The sequence below is a fragment of the Ursus arctos genome, unplaced genomic scaffold (genome assembly GCF_023065955.2).
Source record: "Ursus arctos isolate Adak ecotype North America unplaced genomic scaffold, UrsArc2.0 scaffold_28, whole genome shotgun sequence".
Lineage (NCBI taxonomy): Eukaryota > Metazoa > Chordata > Mammalia > Carnivora > Ursidae > Ursus > Ursus arctos.
Genome location: NW_026622963.1, coordinates 12797387 through 12821434, shown reverse-complemented (window position 1 = coordinate 12821434; position 24048 = coordinate 12797387). Strand labels below are relative to the sequence as shown.

The window sequence follows — 24048 nt, the reverse complement described above, 5'->3', positions numbered from 1 at the left end:
GCTGTAAATCTGTCTCCTTTCACTGTAATAAATTATAATTCTGAGTAGAACAGCTACTCAGTCCTGTGAGTCCTTCTAGCAAATCAAGCCTGAGAGCAGTTTTGGGAATCTCTAACTTAGCCCCTACCTCACACCATACTAAAATATTAACTCAGAATGCACCACACATTTAAATTTAAGAGGCAAAACTATAAAATTCTTAGAAGTAAACATAAGAGTAAATCTTCATGATTTGGGTTGGGAAATGGTTTCTTAGATATAAGACCAAAAGCACAAGTAGCAAAAGAAAAAATAGGTAAACTGAACTTTACAAAAAATAATAAAGACTTTATGTCAAAGGACCCCACCAAGAAAGTAAAAAGACAACCACAAAATGGAAGAAAAGAATATAAATCATATGTCTGATAAGGAAATCTTATCTAGAATATATAAAGAACTCAATAAGAAGATAAATAATCCAATTAAAAAATGGACAAAGGATCTGAATAAACATTTCTCCAAAGAAGATACATAAATTGCCAATAAGCACGTGAAAATATGCTCAGCATCATTAGTTGTTAGGAAACCGCAAATCAAAATCATAATGAGCTATATTGCATGTGTTGTAGGATGGCTAGAATCAAAAAGACAGACAATAACAAGTGTTGACAAGGATTTGGAGAAAGTAGAAGCCTCATACGCTGTTGGTAGGAATATAAAATAGTGCTGCCACTTGGGAAAACCCATCTGGTAGTTTCTCAAAATGTTAAACAGAGTTACCACATGGCCCAGAAATTCTACTACTAGATGTTTCCTGAAAAGAAATGAAAACGTGTCCAGATAAAAACTAGTACACAAAAGTTAACAGCAGCATTATTCCTAATAGTGAAAAAGCAGAAACAACCAAACTAAAAAATCAGCTAAAAAATAAATACAATGTGATACAGCCATACAATGGGATGGGGGGGGTTCAGCAATGGAAAGAATACTGATACACGTGTGAACCTTGAAAACATGATGGTCAGTGAAAGAAGCCAAACACGCATGGAGCACTGGGTGTTACACGCAAACAAGGAAGCACGGAACGCTACATCAAAAGCTAATGAAGTACTTACTGTATGGTGACTCACATAATAAAAAAAAATAATCTAAAAAATAAAATCAAGTTGTAGCAAATTTATTTTAAAAAAGAAAGAAGGAAAGAAAGAAAGAAGCCAATCACAATCAGCCACTGACTGTATGACTTCATTTACATGAGGTGTTCAGAATAAGCAAACCTACAGAGTCACAAAGCAGACTGATGGCTGCCTAGGGCTGAAGGGAGAGGAGGACTGGGGGTGACTGCTAATGGGTGTGAAGTTTCTTTTTGACAAAACAAAAATGTCTTAAATTGGATTGTGATTGTACAACTCTGTGAATATATATTTTAAAAAAAGCAATGAATTTTTATACTTCAAACAGGTGAATTGTCTAATGTGTAGAAAAAAAACCTGTTATCAAAATGAGAATTTATTTTGAAAAACTTTTTGACAAATATTAGAAAATCTTAAAAGATTCTTTGAAAATTCCCTGAAAATCTAACTTACCATCCCTGAAAATACAATTTAACAAAACTGATACAAATAGAAATAGAAAATGTACATAGTAAAGAAACTGAATGTTTCAAAAACCATCCCATAAAGGGAAAGTTTCACCAGTAAATGCCAGCAACACTGGAAGAAGAAGTAACATGAACCTTACACAAACCACTCCATACAATACAAAAAGAAGGGAGCCCCCTATGAGTTATTTTATGAAGCTGACATCCAGAAAACTAGAATGGAAGGTTATAAAAAAGTAATACTACTCACTACACAGGTGTGGGCTGTGTGCAGTGACTTCCTTCTCTAAAGTACACTATGGAAAGGGGAAAAAGCAAGGGTGCGGGGAAGGTGCAGGGTAACTTTCTAATAGAGAAACCTGACAATACTTCCTTGGCCAGGTAAGCAAGGTTGACACCAACCACGATGAGTCTGTTGACAGTATGTACCCCTGAAGTGATGTGATGGAAATGATGGACCTCTGTGGTCCTCCTTCCCCAAACCTGTAACCCCAGTTTAATTATGAAAAAAAAAAAAAAAAATCACATAAATACCAACTGAGAAACATTCTACAAAATACCTGATCAATGCTCCTGAAAACTGTCAAGGTCATCCAAAACAAGGGAAGTCTGAAAAACTCACAACCCAGAGGAGCCTAAGGAGATATGATGACTTAATGTAATGTGGGATCTTGGATCAGAACTAAGACATTATGGAAAGATTGAGGAAATCTGAATAAAGTACGGACTTTAGTTAATAATAATGTACCAATATTGGTTTATTAATTATAACAATACTAATGTGAAATGTTAACAATAAAGAAAAATGGGTGTGGGGTATATAGGAACTCACTGTATCATCTTTGCAATTTTTCTGTAAATATAAAAATATTTTAAAATAAAAGATTTTAAAAAGTGATAGTAAAAGACACTCTCACTCATCAAGTCTGATATAAAAATCCTAAGCAAAATACTAGCAAACTATACCCAACAATACATAAAGAGGATAATCTGTCATGATTGAGTTGAGTTTATACCAGGAATGCAAGGTTACCTTAATATCAAACCTGATTTCAAAAAAAAAAAAAAAAAAAAAAAAAAGTGGGGGGAACCCCTCTCAATCAATGTACATTCACCACATTAATGGAATAAAAGAGAAAAGTCACACTTAGTGAATACAAAGTGTTTAACAGAATTAATGTGAACTCATAATAAAATCTCTTTTACCAAACAAGGACTGGAAGGCAAGTTCCTTAATCTGATAAAGGTTGGTTATTAAGAAACCTACAGCAGGGGCACCTGGGGTGGCTCAGTGGGTGACACGTCTGCCTTCGGCTCAGGTCATGATCCTGGAGTCCTGGGATCGAGTCCCACAGCAGGCTCTCCCTGCTCAGCGGGGAGTCTGCTTCTCCCTGTTCCTCTTCTGCCCCTCCCCACACTTGTGCTCACTCTCTCTCAAATAAATAAAAAAAGAAACCTACAGCAAACACATTATATGGTGAAATGCTGAAAGCTTTCCCTTTGAGATGAGGAACGAGACAAGGATGCCTGGTGCCTCCTATTTAACAAGCAGGGGTCCTACCCATTGTAATTAAAAAAATAAATAAAAATGGAAAGTTGGGATAAATAAAACTGCCATATTTTCAGATGATGATTATATTGGTAGAAAATCCAATGGATAATTTGCTACAATTAACAAATGAGTTTAGACAGGTTGGTAGATGTAAGAAAAAATACAAAAAATACTTTTCATTCTAAATACCAATGACAAACATTTAGAAAAAATTTAAAACATTACCATCTAATATCAAATACCTAGAAATAAAGCTAACAAAAGATGTGTAAGAGTTTTACAGATTATAAAAGAGAAATTAAAGAGAATCTAAAGAAATGGAGGGATATACCATGTTCATAAAAGGCTTAATATTCTAAATTTACCAATTTTCCCTAAAATGACCTATAGGTTTATTCATATCCCCATAAAAACCTTCAACAGGTTTCACTGCGAAATATGAAAAAATGACTCCAAAATCTATATGAAAATACAAACGGCAGGAATAACCAAGGAACTCCTGAAGACAGAAAAGCCTGCTTTACCAGACACAGAAATCAGCTACAGTAATTAAGACAAAGGGGCATGCGACCAAGGATAGACCAACTGACCAATGGATTAGAACAGTGAGAAAAACACACCCATACATGAACGGTAACTTAATTCACAACAAAGGTGAGATAGAGCAGTGAAGGCAGAAGTGTTTTAAAAACTAATTTTGGGGGGCACAAGGCTGGCTCAGTTAGAAACCCCTTGATCTTGGGGTTTGTGAGTTCAAGCTCCAGACGGGGTGTAGAGATTACTTAAATAAATAAATAAACTTAAAAAAAAAAAAGAAAAAGGAAAAGGAAAACTAAGTTAGGGTGTACTTCAGATCTAAATGTGAAAGGCAGAATAAAACATCCGGAAGGCAGTGGAGGAGAATATCTTATAACCTGAGGGTATGCAAAGTTTTCTTAAACGAGAAAAAAAGGTCCAATTACAGAAGAAAAGAAACTCACTGGCATGGAAATGAAGAACTTCTTTTCATAAAACAGGATCAGGAAGACAGAGCAGAGCTGAGGGGGCCAGAGCCAACATATGCGAGAGCAAAGAGCTTGGTGACAACTGGAAATGTGGGGGCTCCTCTGTCTCAGGGCACCAGGGTCTCATCTTGTTCCTCTTCTGTCCCCCCATCAAGAAGCTATGCCCCGCTCCCAGACACTCGTGAGTGAACCCCTGATCTACCCAGGGGAGCCATCAGTGTAGAGACCAGGAACCCACATTCTATTTTATTGTTCTGCTGACAATAAGAAAGATGCAAAGGCCTGCCCTATACAGAAGTGACAACATGAAACTGTGAATTGATTTTGCTCAAGTTTTTGCCTTTGCTTTGAACGGGAAGACAGTCTGAGGCCAGAGCCAAAGGAGGAAAAGAGCAAACCGTACCTCCACCAGGGCGAACTTCTCCTCGCTGGTGTAGTTGTAGCGGGTGGCTCGCTCATACTCCTCAGCATTGTCGGGGCAGTCCTTGTTGGAGTACTTGTCCGTCGGGTGCACGAGTTTCCATGAATACTGGCGTGGTCAGAAAAGGGGAGACATCCACACTGAATGCAAATTCTTACATTCTGGTCATACTGACATGACTATCACCAAAGCCACCAGAGATCAGCCTTCTAATATTAGCTGCATCTGAAAATCACACAGATGCCTGCACGCTCACACATACATAACACACACATACACTCACAAAGTCCATTTCCATAAAACTGCAAGACATTCTGGCCATGTGACTACAGGTTTAAGAAATACATAAGGTAAAATGTCCTGGATATTTTGTGTTGAATATTTTAAGACTAGGTATTTATTTCATTTAAAAAAAAAATCAGCCTTTCAAATGATCATGTACTCATCCAACTTAATAATTTTTATCTGGTCAAAATAAACAACAAAAGGAAAAATCTTCTGTGACTTACAGGTATCCAAATCTTTACATGGCATCAGAAACTATCTTACTAATGCTAAACAAAAGAAACCAATGGCTGGAACTCCACAGAGAAAACATTTTTTAAAAATGAGAATTAAAAATCATCATAATGGTACAAATTCTATCTATATGTTTTAAAAGATGAGGTCCTTTATTTGTAACACACAAATGAAATGTACTTTGAGCCACCTAAGAAATATTTATAGTGATAGAGATTTTTATTTCTAGGATCAAAGATAAAAAGCCAATTTGTTCTTGATACAAAGACCAAAGTTAATGCAGAAAAAATATCATTTAGTCAATTTCTTGGATGATTTTGGGAAGAAAAGCACTTCTAACCAACCAGGGGTAGACATTCTTTCAGATCTCCGCATTTCCAAATAAAAGCAAGTACAGAGTGCCTACCACTTCCATCACGTGAGCACTCCACTGGGACAGCAGCTGCAGGCCCTGAAGGGCCAGGTCAAACAGCTTCCGGTACTCAGCGTCTGTCTTCTGAGCCTCCTGGCGGCCCGACCCCGTGACAACCTAGAGCACCACAGGAGCATCAAGAAGTCACCCTGTATCTAGAAAAACCAGTTAGGCATTTACCCCATGACCTAGCAAATCCACTAGGAATCTACAGAAAAGGTGCATCTGCTAAGTTATGAAGTGATGGGGGCACAGAAGCCTTTACCACAGCAAAAGGCCGGTAACAGCAGAGCCCTGACCACGGACATTCTGCAGCTCTCAAAGAAGAGGATGTCTCTGCAGACTGCACTGGAGGGATCTCTAGGACATGGTGTTAAGAAAACCATGTGCACAGTTATGCTTCCACTTAGCTAATAAAGGAAAACATGCCTATCGTGTGCATTTGCCTATATCAAAAAATGAAAACTTACATTTTAAAAATGGTTACCGAAAGGGCAGGAAGGCGTAGGGTGGAGAAGAAGGTAGACTTCTTTGAATATACCTCCTTTTGTACATCTGACTTTGGAACCACACAAATATTTAATATAATTATGACAAAATTAAATTACGGGACACAAGCAATCCCCAAAACTCAAAAGCAAAATGAAAGCATGAATTAAAGTGTGCCCTGAACTGGATTCCTGACCACACAGAGGAACAGTGTAGCACAGGTAGGCACCTGACAATTACAGTGTAAGCGCCTGGCATTAAGCTTTTGATTGCCGAGGCAGACATTTCAAGGACATCCGTCTAGAACAAACACAGTACCAGCTATACAAGTAGCTAAAGAGCCAGGCAGCCCCATCCATGAAGCTCCCCTCTTAGAAAGCTCTAGATAACTTATCACTTGAGTGACCCCACTTAGGTGCCCTAATTCCTGCTCTTATGTTTGAAATTTGCCAATAAAGAGTAAACCCATGAAATCCTCAGTATCTCACTCTGGGCCCCAATAAAGGCAGAGTACCAGATCCACACTCTTCTACCCTCACTTCACTTTGTGGCTCCAGGCATGCCATGTGCCTTCCAGAATTTCTAAGTAATAATCCTTCTTTTTCCCAAAATTCCCTGATGGTTGTTGCTGAGGTACATCTTGCAGGCACAATAAGAACCACAAGGGCCTGTCCAGCCACAATAATTGCCTCCAATTAGGGAAACATCTATGGGGGCTGCCAAAGATAGGTAAGTTCTTCAGACATCACTATCAATAGGCTGAGACCAACACAAAACAAACCACTTAAAGTCACTTTGAAAAACAATGATTTAAAAAAATAATGAAAGAAAGAAGGAAGAAAAAAAGAAGAAGAAAAAAAACCCAAAATGATTTGATCTCTATTCCTAGAGGGAGAAAATCTAAGGGCAAAATTAACTTACAAAATAAATCTTAAAACAATTTTTAGTAATTATACTGTCATTATAATACTGTAACATTATATAATATGTAATTATATTATGTCTAGTAATTATATTGTTATTAGCAGTGTTGGTATTGCTATTTTAAGACTGCTAAGTGTATACTAAGACATCAAGTCAAAATATGCTGTAGTCATTAAGAACCTGGATTCTCAGCATGGAAGGGGGGGGAAAGATGGAAACTGAAGTAGACTAACATCAAGACAGTACTCCCAAAACTCTGTTACCTTAGATGATGCTAGAGAACCAATTATCTGAAAACCTGATACACATAGCAACGGAATCCAGCTCTGACCTGTCTCTCCTGAAGGAATCACACTTCAGAGCAAGGCTCGGCTGTTAGGAGGAATTGAGAAGGAGTGAAAGGACCAGAAGACCATCATGTCACAGCCCTAATGAATTCATACATTTGGCAGTGAACGATGGCTGTCTACACTCGAGAGAGAGACTGCCAGACACTCTAGCAGTCTGCAGCATGGCCAATGAAGGTCCAGCTGCCCGGAGAGGATGGAAGCCAAGTCTGATCAGGCCTCCAGAGCTAATCACCCATGTAGAGGAAGCACGGGGCACAGAGGTCACACCAAATGACCCTACAGGGAGCAAGAGTGATGGAGAAGAGACACATCTTCAAAGAGACACACCAACCAACTAGTGTATAAAATTCATTTGGATCCTGAGGCAAATCAACTTGGAAAAATAAAACCATCTGTGAGTCAACAGAGGAAACTGAACAGTGATTCTGATATTAAGGAATACTTGATTTTTTTTTCTAGGTGTGATAATGGTATTACAGTCATGTTTAAAAAGAGCCCTTATCTCTATAAGACACATGGGAAACCCAAAGGAGAGGGTACTTGGAACCTCTGATCTATATAGAGATCAGAAGCACATGGGTACGGAGTTACTGGGGGGGGGGGGGTAATGAAAGTGTTCCAATAATGGGCTGTGGTGGTAGTTACACAATTCAGTGAATAAACAAAAACCTTTGAATTGTACATTTTAAATGGGTGAATTGTATGGTATGTGGATTAAATCTCCATAAATCTGTTTAAAAAAAAATGAGCAGAGCATTTAAAGATAGATCTCTTTTTTCTTATTAAAACTCTCATTTTAATTATAAAGGTACCACAGCAGACATCAGAGGGAAAACAGACAGGAGCCATACATGCTGTCACGTACACCTATTTTAAGGGTAGAAATCAACTGTACATGTTGTCTGAGAGTGTCCCACGAATTCGGTTTACAAGTATATCAGCACAGTCCCTGCCTCCATCTCTACCCTGTGGGCTGTGCTGGCAGCTGGGAAGACAGTGAGACAGCACCTCCTCCTGGGGGAGTTGGCCACCAGGGGTCTGCTTGGAGCTAGCCTGTGCTCTGAGCCATTTGGGCTGTCTTCCAGTCATTCTGGTTACATAATGGCCAGTGTTTGCTGGGTAGAGGACAGGGGAGCTCATTATCCTGCAATAGGTAGGGCCAAAACACAGAGATGTTCCCTCCAAATGTTAATGATCCTCCTGAGAACCCTGAGGTACCATAATCCCAAAGACCAGACCTGTGTATGTGGTCTCGAGTCCCCAGGTCCCTCTAAGACGATGCGTAGCATGCATACCACAGACCATTACTACATCCCTGACCTCGCTGCCCTGCCTGCTCACATGTGAGAAATGACATTCCCACTGCTCCTCAGACCTCCCCACTCCTGCCCACCCCACACACTGACAGGGCTGGCCTGGTGCTGTGCTTGGCAGGTGGGGAGAATGTGACCAGCCCAAACAAGGAACACAGAAAAACCCGTCTGCCAAGCTGGAAGGAATTAACAAGACCCACAGCTGAGGGACAGTGCTTCCTCCTATCCCCAACTCCAGGCCCTCCTCTGGGCACCGAGGACATATCCACCTATCCAGCCTAAGGTTCCCGCACACCTCTGGCCTTAGGTACCGGCACAGGTAGGCACTGAAGGCCCTGTTACCTCACTGTTGCTGTAACGCGCCAGCTCTGAGATGAAGCGCATATGGTCCTCCCGGATCTGGATCATCTGCTCACAGATGTTATACTGCGGGCTGCTGCTGGATGACGTGCACGTCCATCTGGCGGTGAAGGGGAAATGTGTTACCTGAAGAGGCGCCTGCAGAAGACTTATGCTTCACAATGTGGGGTGGCCGGGGACACATGCACAGCAGGCACTAGGATGGCCCACTGGTCCTGCACGCTGGCGAGGACATAGAGGCTTGGAGAGAACATGAATTCTCAGCAAAGAAACAGCCGAGCCAGCCCCATCCCCCTGTGTCAGGGTGACTGTCCTACCTTCTCATACCTGTGTTTTAGAAAAGGAATCGTAATTTCTGCTTAATCAGCCAACTACTTTCAAAAAAGCTGAGAGCTGTTGCTGGATTTAGGACACTGCATCACCCTTGCAAGGACCCCTTAACACCTATTTTTATTACTCACATATGAAAACACAGGATACAGTAGAAAACAAGTCTGCCAAAGACTCAGAAACAAAAGTTATCCTTACTGGGAACTGAAAACTGACTACTTAAGTGCACGACACACCATTTCAGCAGCAAACTGATAGTCAATTTAGTGGAAAAGAAGTTTATTAACAATTAAAGCTGCTGGAGCTCTTGGGCAAAAGCATGGGCTTTGGAGCTCTGACCACTGCTTCCTCACACTCCACCCCGACACTCTTGTTTTTACCAAGCTGGTCCTCTTTGCTTCAAGGGAAGGGATGCAGGTTACCCCTTTTCGAAATAATGGGTACACTGTATCAAGCAGCATCCCTTTCTTACTTTCTGATTCCACTGTAGGATGATGCAATGATTATGTTGGCATCATCCAAGGTGGCTCCCTGAGTCTACGACGAGCACCTGAGGCCCAGGCTCTATCCAGATACCACCCTCAATACACCTGCCTCCCCTGCAAGCCCCAAAAAGCATGTCCACCTCAGGCAAGGCCCTAGAGCCCAGAACATGACTGCTGACACCACACCCTGTGACCACCCTTTCTGGACCCAGATGCTGGTGCAGGGCTGCTGGTCTGGGATCTCAAAGCTGACTGCTACGTGCTCAGGCATGTCCCAAGGTGGCTGTTAAACATACCCATTACCCCCAATTAAATGCTATTGATTCACAATAAATCATATCAAAAATATAGAAATAAGTATGCAAAACTCATTGTTTCCTGATTCTCTTACTGGTTTTACCATTACCTATCATCTAGAGCTCATCTGTGTTTGTTAGGTAGAAGCACTGTGTAAGGACATGCTACTACAGTTGTCACATTGTTAGCTTGAAGTCAGTCATGGCGGGAGTATTTACACCGTGGGAATCAGAGCATGAATTGGTGCTGAAGAAGAAAGAGGTTTCAGTTTAATGAATGTGACTTAGAGGAGAATGAGAAGTCACCTAACTGGATGGCATATCCAATTTAATGGCAGATTTATTAAGAAATAAGCTAGCACGGAACTCAGCAAAGTACAGCACAGGCCAAATACAACCTGTGTGTGTACGGTCCTAGAGTCATACAAAATGCTACTTACATTTTCATTGTTTAAAAAAACAAAACCACAACAACAGCAAAGAAGAATATATGACAGATACCACATGTGGCCTGCAAAGGCTTAAAGTGTTTACAATTCAGCCTTTATTAAAAACAAAAAACTAACAAAAAAGATGTAATTGCATTTTTCAAAATCGTGGCTGAATTGCAAGTCCAGGTTGGCTACAGGTACACGTGTTTGGCAAAGGTCAACAAAAGCATCCTGCAAGACCCAACTGGCTATGTGGAATTTACAAAAAAAAAGTATGGTATGTTTTTTTATCATCTGTAATTGCGAGCTACGGATCCTTTATGCCAATGACTGGCCAACTCTCTCTCTACAGGGCCAGAAAGTAAATACTTCAAAATCTGGGGGCTACACTGTCTCTGTCATACAGCCATTGTCTTCTTTTTTATAAAACAAAACAAAACCCTTTAAAAGCGTAAAGACCATTCAAAGCAACTGAGATCTACAAAAACAGCCCTGGGCTGGATTTGGGCCTTAGGTGATAGTTTTATAATCTCTGTGATATCAATGCAAACACCCCCCTGTCCAGCAGGGCGAGTTGTTGAGCACTGACCAGCACACCACTTGTTTAAGCTGGTACATTCTCAACCCGTTCTATCCAACAGAACTCTCTGAGATGATGGAAAAGCTCTGTATCTATGGTGGCCAACACAGTAGCCACTACTGAACATTTGAAATGTGGATGTCATAACCAAGAAAATAAAAAATTTTTTAAATGAATTTAAATGTGAGCAGTCACTCGTGACAAGGCCTACCATATAGGGCATTTGGTTCTAGATGGTTAAAAATGTCAAGGGTGTTCTCTCTAGATAAATAAGTGTTATAAAACCACAATGAGAACACTCCAGAATGTCCCCACTGGACAGCTCACTCTCCTACCGAGATTTATTTTCCTCATAGTGGGCGCTGGTCTTGATGTATCTTGCAAGTTCTATTTGCATGTCCCCGAACAGTGGAACCACCTGGAGCTGCTATATTCAAAGAACAAAAAAAATAAGGTCATTATGTATGTTTAGTCACCAAATACAATCACAAGAATGAGTAATGCTGGTAATTACTATGAGCTGAATACTGGCTCTTTTAATCATTTACTAGAAAAAAAAAATTGTAAGGAACTTACACATTCACTTTAAGAAGGACAAAATACAATTTAAGAACCAACAGTCATAAAACCAATTCTAATATTAAAATTAACCTACCTTGTTGCTAGATCCATGGTCATGAAAAAAATCTATTTGCATTTCTATATACTAGTAACAAACAGAAAATGAAAATCTAAAGAGAAACAATTTGGGGCACCTGAGTGGCTCAGTCAGTTAAGTGGCTGCCTTTGGCTCAGGTCATGATTGCAGAGTCCCAGGATCTAGCGCCAAGTCAGGCTCCCTGCTCAGTGGGGCGTCTGTCTCACCCTCTGCCCCTTCCCCCTGCTCCTTCTCTCTCTCTCTCAAATAAAAAAATAAATAATCTTAAAAAAAGAGAGAGAGAGACAATCTGCAATAGCACCAAAAAGCCCTAAAAATACGTATGACTAAATCTAACAAAATATGGTCAAGACCTCTAAACAAAAATACTACCAAAAATTCTAGAGACAGTTTTGAAGTTCTAAGTGAATGGAGAAATATATCAGGTTCATGGATTGGAAGACTTGGTATTTTTACTCCCTAAATTGATCTATGGAATTCCTAACAATATTCCAAGAAGAAAAATGGTTTATGGGTAGTGCGTATGTATGTGTGTATGTATAAGGAAATCAGCAAGCCAATTTATTTTGAACGGTAAAGGGATGACACCCAAGACAATCGTGAAGAACGTAACTTGAAGGCTTCCTGATAAGCAGATCTGTTCTATTGGAAAGCTACAGGAACTAAGACAGTGTGGCCCTGGAGCATGAATGGAGAGCAGTGGAGCAGGACACAGAACCTAAGACAGAGTCACAGAGATACAGGTACCTGTTTTATGACCCAGGCAACATGGCACAGAGATGGGAGAAAAGATGGCCTTTACAATAAATGGACTAAGTCAACTGGATACTCATAATGGGGAAAAGAAAAATATCTAAAAATGTCAACCCCTTTCTTCCCATCATATATAGAGGCCAGATCGAGGAAGAGTATGGATCCAGATAGAAAAGGAAATGGTGCTGCTTCTAGAAAGTAACAAGAAGGAAATTCTCATAAGCCTGCCCTATACAAAGATTTCTACAATTGGATATTAAAGGGGTGTCTGGGTGGCTCAGTCATTTAAGCATCTGACTCTTAGTTTCGGCTCAGGTCATGACCTTAGGGTCCTGGGATCAAGCCCCACTTTGGGCTCTCCACTCAGCAGGGAGTCTGCTTGTCTCTCTCTCTCTGCCCCTCCCCCTGCTCTCACGTGCTCTCTCTCTAAAATAAATCTTTTAAAAAAGTAGATATTAAAGATTGATATACAAGACTACAATAAAATTAAGAACTTCTGTTCACTTAATGACATCTTTAATGGGGCGGGGGGGGAAGGCAAGAAACTTGAAATGACACTTCACAAGAGAGCACACAAAAGACTAACAGAGTGAAAAGTCATCAGGGAAATATCAACTAAAACACAAGGAAATGACAGCCAAAAATATCACAAGGACATACCACCCTTCAAAATGCTCTTCCCCAAAAGTGATAGTGCCAAGTGTTGGTGAGGATGTGGAGCAACAGGAAGGCTCACTCACAGCTGGTGGGAATGCAAATCAGCAGAGCCTTGTGGGAAATCGTTAGGCGGTATCTTATACTGAAAATGTGTATGCCTATAGCCCCTAATCCTAGCCCTGGATGTACATATGTTCAACAGAAACACGCATCGACGTGCACTAAATCAAAGCAGCATTGTTCGTACCAGCCAAAACTCAGAAATGACCTCATGTCCATCACAACAGAATGGATAAATAAGTTGAGGTATAATCATAAAATGGACACCACAATGAAAACCTAAGGACTATCTATAGCTGTGGGATCCCACAGAGATGAATCTAACAAATGAGTGAAAGCAGCCAGATGCAGAAGAGTACACACACCCACCGTTCCCTGTACACAAGGTTCAAACCGAGGCGAAACTGATGCAGAGCAAGAGGGAGAGTAGCCACCTTTCCAGATGGAAGCCAGTGATGTCCCCCCTCCCCGCTGCTTAAGTCCACACTTCCAGATGTGGGTCACAGAGGTTTACCTCCCAAAATACAAACTGTATACACTCGATAAAAAGGCTTATCTAAAAAAATGTAACTCACCTTGAAGTACTTATCGATTTTGGATAAGTTTATTCTTTTCTTGGCATCAAGTTTATAGATGTTGCTGACACTCCCATCCATCAAGTATAGACCAAACCCCATGACCTGAAAATCACAAAATTGCAAAAAACTTAAACCTGCAAGTTTAATTATCCATAAGCACTTCTAATGCTACAGTTCGTAAATTTAAATGATAGTTCACTCTTCTTTCAAAAAGCACTTTTAAAAGTTCCTTATAAATAAATAGCTATCCCTTCATATGAAGCTATTCTTCCATGTGTGTCATTTCTTGTGGCTATTCTAATGTCCTCCCCAGGCACAAGCACCACCTCCACCTCTCGTTAAGCAAATGAGATACTAAATGTGGATTTCTACAAACACTCATGGCCCCAGGCTCCTGCTCAGATGGCGCAGACAGCGTACTTCCACCATCACAGAGTGCTCCACTAGACAGTGTCCTCCAGCATGGTGCTCTCCTTCAGGAAGAGATCTTGGGGCTGGGCCCACTCTTACAGGGAAGGTTTTGGGCTGACAGGACACCTAGCACAAGGTCCTTCAGGACTATCCTCCCCAAAGGTGGAAAGCAGAGCAAATGCAATAGCAGAACTACCTTCTCCTCTTCCCAGTAAGAAATGTCACTGAAAATCTCCCCAGGGCACCTGGGTGGCTCAGTCAGTTAAGGGTCTGCCTTCAGATCAGGTCATGATCCCAGGGTCTTAGGATCGAGTCCCACATCAGGCTCCTAGCTCAGCGGGGACTCTGTTTCTCCCTCTATCCTTCCCCCCCTGCTCATGATCATTCTTTCTCTCCCTCTCTCTCACTCAAATAAATAGGTAAAATCTTAAAAAAGAAAAAAAAAAGAAGAGGAGGATGAGGGGGAGCGGGAGGAGGAGGAGAGGGAGGGGAGGGGGGTGGGAGAGGGAAGAGGAGGAGGAGGAGGAGAAGAAGAAAACCTCCCCAATATGGTGAATGGCCACATTCTTGACCAAAAAAAATCTATGATCATGGAGACACAGTATTCTTAATTCCTAGGAATTATATCCTTAACAAATAGAACCTGATATAACCTCTGCTATAAGAAGCTAATACTGAGAGAAGCCCTTGACCCTGGACCTCCTCACCCATGAGCACATTCTCCAGGGGGTGACATATGATCCCAACTGGCACTGGGGTCAAGCCTGGGGCACCCACAGGAATGTGCTGAGAGCCTGTAGTGCATGCTGTGGGCACCATAGAGGATACTGTGTACACGTACACACACACACACACACACACACACACACACACGGCAAGCATGAGAATAAGAAAAGGTGGGCAAAAGGATCATAGTTAACGCACAGCCTCTTCTCCCCACAGCTATGTAAGCAGCCGTGCCCACACACGTACTTTGAGAAGCATGTGTTTCTCACTAGGTGTCAGGTACATCCTATTCTCGTAGTAATCCACACACAGATTCACGATGTCAGCAAGGAGCTCTTCATAGCCAGAAATCACTTCAAGCTGCTGCTGCAAAGACTGAAACACAGAGTGTGAGATCCATGCCACGGACTGTTCCCAGGCTCCCAGACCCCAACAACACGTCCCATCAGCCAGAGGAGAGAGAGTGTGAGCCTTACCTGTGTGATTTTGTTGTGGTTGGCCAGGAACATGGACAGATTCTGTGATTCCTGGATGGACTGTGGGTCCGCCATTTTCCGTAAAAACTGAGCAGCCCTTTGAAAGCAAAAAAAGAGTTAAACAACGAATGTGCTTAATGATTAAAAAAAAAAAAAAAAAAAGCATAGAAAACCCAGATTACTTTATCTGGCGACAGTTATCTGTAAAAATGTGGGTCTTAGAAGCTAGTTATAATTTCAGCCTCCTCGAGTTTGTCTACCCTGGACTCCAGGTCACTCTTTTGACAGCCTGGACAGCTCACCACCCCACTGTCCACAGCTGACAGACTTCCTCAGAGATATGGCAGCGCCGACCACAGGCCTTCCTGAAGGATCCCTGCACGCTGGCCTCTTCCCATGGCTATCTGTTCCCAACTCTGAGAAAGACTGCCTCCCCCTCAGTGACTCTCACAACATGGTAATGAAGATGCTCAGCACTGTCCAGGTTCTCTGCCAAGAATCCTCTAGGCCACCATGCCTCCCACAAGTCAGGGACTACACACAGTTTTGGTGCCAAAGATCAGAGGCAGAATCCCAGTGTCCTTCACCAATATGCTGCTCAATCTTGGATTAACCTCCTGAACCTCACTTATCACATCTATAATAACAACTGTCCACCCGCCCTACTCACAGGGTAAGTGCGAGGAGAGAGGGAATAGCACATACAGAATTACCGATACTTAGGCCCAAAAAGACTGCAAGGTACATGCTGAGTCTCTCTCTGGGTCTTGCAAAGCAATGCGAAGATCGGTGTGAGCATTCTGCACACCTAGGGCAGCCTCCCAAAACGTTTAGTGGAAACTGGCCACCTACGAGCCTGTCTGTGCAACCTAAAAACTTGGGGGTTTTAATGAAGAAAACTTCTCATGGTAAAGACTGATAACCTACACTGACAGTCATTTCCTCTGTGCCTCTTTAGAAATGACCCCCAAATTTCCATGCTACAGCAATGTCCCTCATGCCCATGTGACTGATGGTTGAGCCATGAGATATAATGAAAAACACTGCCAGGCACTTAGAAGTTTACTTATACAAGATAGTACGACTCTTCTATTCTCCTTCCTCCCTGTTGACTGGAAAGCAGAAATGACAGCTGGAGCTCAAGTCACCATCCTGGACCATGAGACAACACACGAAGGCAGCAGAGCAGCAAGACAGCAGGAGCCCTGGTGCGAACACTGTGGAATCCCCTCATCAGTTGCAGATCACCTACCTCAGGACTTTCAGGTGAGACAGAAATGATCTGCAACCTTGTTTAAGCCACTGTTATTTCTGTAGGTTTTTAAAAAATTATATAGTTAAACCTAACATGAACCCTGATCATGATAACATCCCTTTTTCAAAATGTTCACTTTATTGATCTGAGTACTTGCTAAGACTAATGAAGGGATCAAAAATACTGTTTTCTATTTTCCTCAAGCCTCACCATAACCATATAGGTTATCCCGGCATTTATCCTCAGAAGAGGTCATACCGTTAGCTATCGCTGGGTGCAAATAAAAAGTGTGAGTGTAAGTATGTGAGGGCTGAGAGAAATGAGGATAAGATGGTAGAGGGTCTCAAAAAGAGGTCATAGGAAGAAGCCACTGGAAGGCGGGAGGGGTGCCCCAGGCTCTCTCTGTACTCAGGAGAGCCCGGGTGGCTCCTCGAGGGGGTGTTGGCCCCCACACACATAGCTTTCCAGAGAGCAGCCTCATCTTTAAGCTATTTTATTGACTGGGCTTTCATAATAAAGCTGCTGCTACTAAGTGTAAAAAAAAAAAAAAAAAAAAAAGATTTTTTGAAATTAAAAACCACTGATGCTGTCAACCGCCCCCCCCCCTACTTTCCTAAGTCAGAAAGGTTAAAACAGCTGCTCAAAATCACGTGGCAAGTGACTTGTGTAGCCAGGAGAAGCAGTTGCTCTCCTGGGCTGGGCCAGTTCCACCCTCTACCCTCAGAAGCCCCCATGCCCCATGCAGAGTCAAGCTTACTTGCAATTCCACAAACACATCAAATAAGGTCAACTCCAGGCTTTCCTATTCAAGAGAGGTTAACAGGTCAACTCCAAGGATCTAGTTCTGAAGATCCAGGCTTCTGTGCAGAGCTAATTATAGGTGATGAATACCTATACTTAACTTCATATGGATCAAGCTTAAACCCTGGTGATCTAGCCCAACTCCCACTGCTACTTCATCCTTAAATCTCAGTTTGGCACCATATCCCATGTTGATTTTATTTTAAAGATACGGCAACAGTTGTATGATTTCAGATACAATATAACTACAGCCTATTCCGATGCAAAGTAAAATCTCATCGAATTTAATTTCATAACCAAGATTCCTATCTAGCAGAAGAAACAGAAGTCAGCACCTCACTCCAGCTACTCACACCAAGCACAGACTTTCAAAAGGAAGTTTATTAAAGGACAGTTCGCTTTGCTCTGACCGACCACCCTCCATCTTCCTGCCACCATCTGCCCCTCACAATTTTCCAGAAGCATACAACCATGCCATACCCACCTTTTCCAATTCTCTTCTCCAGAAGGTCTAGCTCTGGAAGAGAGCTAGTCTCAGGGACCTGGAAGCTCAGTATGATTCCATGACAGTCCACAGGCCGGCTCTGCCCACTGCTGTGATGGTGTGTACCTTCCAGGAATGTGTAACCAGGAAATGACATACACAGGTGGCGCCCTCAGGCTGTAGAGCCTGCCTGTGCCCTCACCAAGATGCCTACTAAGCCAAAAGCCTTGCAGTGACCCTATATAACAGGGACTTGTGTACTTCTGTCTTCCCACACGGGCTGAGCACCCACAGGTCCTCAACAAACATTTGAGGATGACCAGCTCCCACTCCAGCTTCATGAGACCACAATGTACACGGGCCTATGAGGACACACCTCGATGCATCGCCACACACATAATCTGCCAGCTACCCTCAGATACCTAGGAGTGGTATTCAAACAGTCCTGAGGCTGCCAAATAACCGCTACCAACCAGTTGCATTACTTCAGCACCTATGGGATGCACACCTACTATGTGCAGAGCATGCAGCCAACCAGGAACCACCCTGCCTGCCAGAGCACTTTCTGCAAGGACCCAGGGGTACAAGGTCACCTTTTATATGCTGAGTGGTCATTCTTCACACTGCACTTCATGTTCTTAAGCTCATCCAGCACAGCAAACATGTTAATGAACTTGCCCAGCGTGATCAAGTAGGCTTCAGACACGAAGTCCTTCCTTCTCTCCGCGTGGCACAGGCGCCTCACCTCCCCACAGAATCGCTCAATGGCATTTCTCTGAGCAGAGGAAGGGAGGGCAAAAAGGCCACTGTCAGTGATGGGCCAACTCCATGCCCAGCTTCAAGCACATTATCCGGATTCACTGTTACTCTCTGATGAAATACCCACCCAAATGAGTGGACATTTTACAGCTCAGGTAAAGAGGACTTATTTCTATAAAGTAATTTCCACATGCCTTTGCTCTGTGACAATCATCATTAATTTTCCACTTTACCAACTACATCCCTAAAATAAAAGAATGTTGTTGATTATTCAAGCAAAGTTACTGAGAAAATACTCTAATAGAAGGTCTACAAACACGTTTTAGCATTCAGAGGTGGAAGGGGAGGGGTAGGGAAATTTTTCCTCTCGACAACCTTGAAGATAAAACAAAAATTCATCTCCTAGTAAGTTCTATCTTCTCCCTTTGGTAAAGGAATCTATAATAAAAACCTTCATACATCTCCAAAATGTATCTTTATAAAACCAGCAAGTCCCCTTCCTGTGGCTACTCTGCCTAACCAATGGGCCAAAGGAGCCAAGGCAGGGCAAGGACCACTAAGTGGACAGTCAGGAGAGGCTGAGAGAAAGAAAAGACCTGAAAAACCAGATGAATCAAAAGTATGAACTGGCAGAATGACAAACATTTGGAACTGACAGAAGTCTTCACGGAGGAAATACAAATTTACTCTCAAAGAGACAAGAGAAGTGAAACACAAAAGAGGTATTTATTCTGGAAGGGCCAGGAAAGCTTTAGACCGACAAAGGCTTTGTTCCTTTTAGTCTCAGAGGCTGTTACGGCTGTTTTAATTCACATGCACTTTGTTTAGTAAGTCATGGTGATACGTGAGAGTGGGCCAAATTCCTACTCCTCTGCATTAAACTCCTAGGATTATTTCACTGTTTTACCTGGAAGTACATAAAATTCATCAGTTTTGTGACCTCAGGCTCCAGGACCTCTACGGTTTTCTCATAAATTTCCACTCTATTAGGCTGCTCGTTACATTTCACCTAGGAATAAACAAATATGACATAAAGAGGCTTCAACTTAGCTAGAAGTGAGAGGGCAGGGTGTTGTTAGGGCAGAGCTGGCAGTCCCAGCCCACTGTGGGGTGGGGGAGGGGGGAGGGCTGGTGGGGTGGGAGTGTGGTCTGGCTGAGATGGGGGGACTAGAAGGGTGGGAGCGTTGTCTGTTTAGGGGTGGGACGGCATGGCCGGCAGGGATGGAGTGAGGCCCGGCTGGGATAGGGCACCTGTGGGATGGCCCGAGAGCAGCTCCTCCAGGTGTACAGCATGACCGCGTACTCTTGGCCCTCCTCCAGCATTTCATTCTGCAATGGTACACAGGGCAAATCAAAGACAAGCAGGAAAACAATCATAAAAAAGGAGACGCCACGCGGCTACAATCCAGAGGCATAAACTATCTTGACTGTCACTTAGAGGGACAGACAAGTACCAAGACCTGCACGCCACGAGACAGCTGCTAAGAAGCCGGTGATGCTGCAGTGCGGCACTGTGGCCGTAATGACCACCCAAAACACTCCCATGGCTTCTGCTGGTTGGAGAGGAGCCAGCACAGCCCAGGGCACCTGCCACAGCCACTGTTCCCCAACTCCACTCACACCTCCCCAACCTGCTGGCAGTGCAGACCTGAAACCGGGAACAGGGGCCAGTATAGGGCAGGTGTGCACAAGGTCTTCAAGGCCTTACACCAGGCTACGGAGAGTCTCTGGGCTCATAAGACTGAGGCAGCTCTACCATCCCTAGTGCAGGGGAGGAAAAGCTGGAAGTATTTCTGCAGCACTTAAAATCCAGACAGAGTATCCATGCAAAGAAGACTGCCATCATTTTTAAACTGCTTTAGTGTCTACTCCTTTCACATTGTTTTCTCTGGTAAAAATGGTAAAAAGTGCAGAGATGTTCTAAAAATGTCAACTACAATTTCATCATGTTCTTACGATGCTTTAAAATGTTTACAACTTTTGATCCAGTAACTTCACTTCTACAAATCCAGCCAATGGGAATAATGATGTGTTTGGAACGATATTCATCACTACATTTTTTATTACAAAGAAAAAAGGAAAACTAACTAAACATGCAAAAATAATTAAACTGAGGAAGTTTACAAAATGGGACTACACAACTATTAAAAATTACTTTATCTGGAACATTTTAATGACATACGAAAAGTTTGTGAAATCATTAAAATACCTAATACAATGCAATTCATTCATGCAATCTGAATCACATCTGAGTGTATAAGTGCGTGCATGAGTACAGGTATAAATAATGACAGAGAATGGACTCCCTCTAAATGCTGACAAAGGTTTTCTCTGGGTCACAGATGCTCACTTTTCAGAAAGAAGGTGTATTATTTTTATAATAAGAAAAACAAAGCCTTCTCTAAAAACATAAGACATTTTCATCCACTTTCTTCTCTTTTTCCTTACTACATATCATATCGGGATAACATCAAAAAAGTGTACATTTGCCATCGTAGGTACTATTCCCCCAAGGAAAATCAAAGCATGCAGAAGGAATTACCATGCTAGAATGGACAGTCGCTTGTTCAATATATCTTGCAATACCCGTAACAAATGCATTTCTGTCTTCAAAGTTAGTGTTGAAATTTGGCTGAAAGGAAGAGAAAAACCATCATGTGGAGGTCAGCACTATAGGCAGTGCACCCCACTGCCACCCAGCACAAACCTGGTAGAGCAGTGAGGATGGTGGGGGCTCAATGCAGGGCTGCTGGTCAGGCAGAGGCAGCTCTTCCAGGAGGTCCACATTGGACAGTGCATCCTCCAGTGTCACTTGGGCCGCCATCTTGGCCTAAAACAAAACACAAAGCCACCTGTGCTGTGAGGAAGGGTGGAGATACTCTGACAATCATTCCAAGGTGGAGAAAGCAGACGCCCACTCGCCTGACCCCTCTCTTGAGGGTGATGGGGATGGCTGAGGTGATCATGGCCAACCCCTAGTGTCTGGCATCTCTCCTAGGGCTTGCTGGCAAAGGACTCATGAGGTAGCCTCTCCTGGCCTCCAGGAGTGTCACAATGCAGGGTACGTGGACCACCACACATACTGTTACTTCCTGTTACCCTTCCCACCTTGGAGCCATTGTCCCTGGTAGGTTCTCTGGGAGGGTCTGATTGCCCCCAGACCCCCAGGGTCTGACGGGGCCAGAGGAGGGAATGTCCTCTTCTATACTATGTCTGCCCCAAGGAAGCCAGCACAGCCTCCAAGGGGGCAACAGTGCTTCCCTGCATACAGACACTTCCCAGGTGGTTCCTCTAAGCAAGGTTACACACTAAGGATAGAGATGGAAAAGGTCAGAGCCTTTCCTCCAGGGACAGCCTGTAGAGACTACTAAGGTGAGGGCCAAGAGACAACATGAAAGAGGGAGGGGGCTGTTAGCAAAGGACTGAAAGCACGAACTCCAAGGCCAGTGCAGGGAAGCACAGAAATGGAGGTGAATGTCATCTAAACACATCTGTGCCTGCTCCAGGGGAGAGGAAACAGCACACACCAGCCTGCCTCCTGCTGAATGTTGCTCGGATCCTAGATGAGATACAGGGAGTAGTAGCTCCATCCCCAGATGCAGCACACCAAGAAGCTCTGACCCCAGACAGGACACGTGTGTTGTGAGAAGAAAAGAGCAGCAGGCAGGCTGGTGAGAACACTAAATGGAAGAAGCACCCAGTTGCTCCTCCCAACATTGGGCGCCAGACAAGGTGCGGGTGTAGAAGTACATGGTGGAGCGAGTTACTAAACCCCCAACTACTGGCTGAAGAACCAAAAAGGGAACCCCAGGGCACCGGAAAGCCCCAGGGACAGTGTGGAGAGGAAGAATCTCAGAAGAGCAAGCCCATAAAGTTGCTCACGAACTCTGGGCCCACCCCCAAGCTGGATGTGTATGAATCTGATCCTCTCACACCCCAATCCCTGAGACCACAGGCAGCTCCCAGATGGCCACAGGAGACACTCATGGGACAGATCCAAATGGCACTTCGGAGGCTCTGAGAACAGAACTGACACTGAATCATACCCCAGAGAAGGCAGGTTAAAACCACAGTCTAAATTGAACCAGGTGGCTTACCTGCTAAAATAAAAAATCAGCATTCTCCTACGACTTAGACCCAGAGCCCCATTTCATAATATCCAAAATGTCCAGTTGCAGCCCAAACTACTCAGCGCACAAAGAACTAGGAATGTCTTAACTCCTATAGGACAAGATGATTAACAGATACTGACAATGAAAGAACACAGATATTACAATTATGTACCAGAGTTTAAAGCAATGACTACGAAAATGCTCTAACAAACAATGATAACACTCCCAAACTGGAAGAAAAAAATTGAAAGCCAGGAAAACAAAGATACCATATAAAGAACCAAATAAAAATTCTAGAAATTTTAAAACTAAAAAATACCATACTAAAAATTTAACCCCCCCCCCCACATGAGCTCAAGAGCAAAGGAAAGATTAAGTGAACTTAGAACAACAGAAATTCTCTAATCTGAGGGGCGCCTGGGTGGCGCAGTCGTTAAGCGTCTGCCTTTGGCTCAGGGCATGATCCTGGCGTTATGGGATCGAGCGCCACATCAGGCTCCTCCACTATGACCCTGCTTCTTCCTCTCCCACTCCTCCTGCTTGTGTTCCCTCTCTCGCTGGCTGTCTCTATCTCTGTCAAATAAATGAATAAAAATCTTAAAAAAAAAAAAAGAAAGAAATTATCTAATCTGAAAAACAGAAAAAAGGTTAAAAAAATTAGGAGACTCAAGGGACCTTTGGTACAAGAGAAATGGTCTAATATTTGTGTCATGAGAGTGCAAAGGGTGCAGAAAGTGGGTGAAAACAATGGCCAAAAACCTCCTACATTTGGCAGAACACTGGTATATGAATTCAAGAAGCTTAATGGATCCCAAATAGGATAAACCTACAGAAATCCATACCAGACGCATCATAGTCAAACTGTTATAAACTAAAGCAAAGAAAAAAAAAATACCTTGAATGAGTAAGTCACAGGAATACAAGGCACAGCATAAGGGATAGTCAATAATACCGTACTAGAGATGTATCAGGAGAGAGGGTAGCTATACTTGTGGCAAACACAGAATAATGTAAAAACATGTCAAATCAGTAAGCTGTACACCTGAAATCTAGTGCAAAATTGTGTATCAACTGTACTCACATTTTTTAAAAAAAATTTAATGGTGAAAAAAAGAAAAAGAAAAAATATCTCGGAAACAGAGAAAAAATGCTTTATTACCTACAGAACAACAATTTGAATGCCTGTGGATTTCTCCTCAGAAACCAAGGAGACCTGAGAAAGTAGAATGACACTTTTTAAGTCTGAAAGGAGTGTCAACACAGAATCCTACAT

General features: G+C 42.7%; 1 protein-coding gene across 5 annotated transcripts in view; it reads right to left on the bottom strand.

Annotated features, from left to right (window-relative positions):
• CYFIP1 (cytoplasmic FMR1 interacting protein 1) overlaps nucleotides 1-24048 on the bottom strand; it is a 119933-nt gene that overhangs the window by 53889 nt on the left and 41996 nt on the right. For 3 of the 5 annotated variants that reach the window (XM_044388341.3, XM_044388343.3, XM_048221352.2), the window contains 12 exons: nucleotides 21371-21493; nucleotides 21206-21295; nucleotides 19915-19992; nucleotides 19571-19672; nucleotides 18498-18679; nucleotides 15365-15461; nucleotides 15135-15263; nucleotides 13749-13853; nucleotides 11381-11472; nucleotides 8906-9023; nucleotides 5482-5604; nucleotides 4539-4664 (listed from right to left, as the gene is read on the bottom strand). In XM_044388341.3, coding sequence (XP_044244276.1) covers nucleotides 4539-4664; nucleotides 5482-5604; nucleotides 8906-9023; nucleotides 11381-11472; nucleotides 13749-13853; nucleotides 15135-15263; nucleotides 15365-15461; nucleotides 18498-18679; nucleotides 19571-19672; nucleotides 19915-19992; nucleotides 21206-21295; nucleotides 21371-21487 — 1359 coding nt within the window. In that variant the 5' untranslated portion in view covers nucleotides 21488-21493. The remainder of the gene's footprint in view (nucleotides 1-4538; nucleotides 4665-5481; nucleotides 5605-8905; nucleotides 9024-11380; nucleotides 11473-13748; nucleotides 13854-15134; nucleotides 15264-15364; nucleotides 15462-18497; nucleotides 18680-19570; nucleotides 19673-19914; nucleotides 19993-21205; nucleotides 21296-21370; nucleotides 21494-24048) is intronic. The other 2 variants (XM_044388342.3, XM_057303791.1) reach the window with 1 other exon arrangement.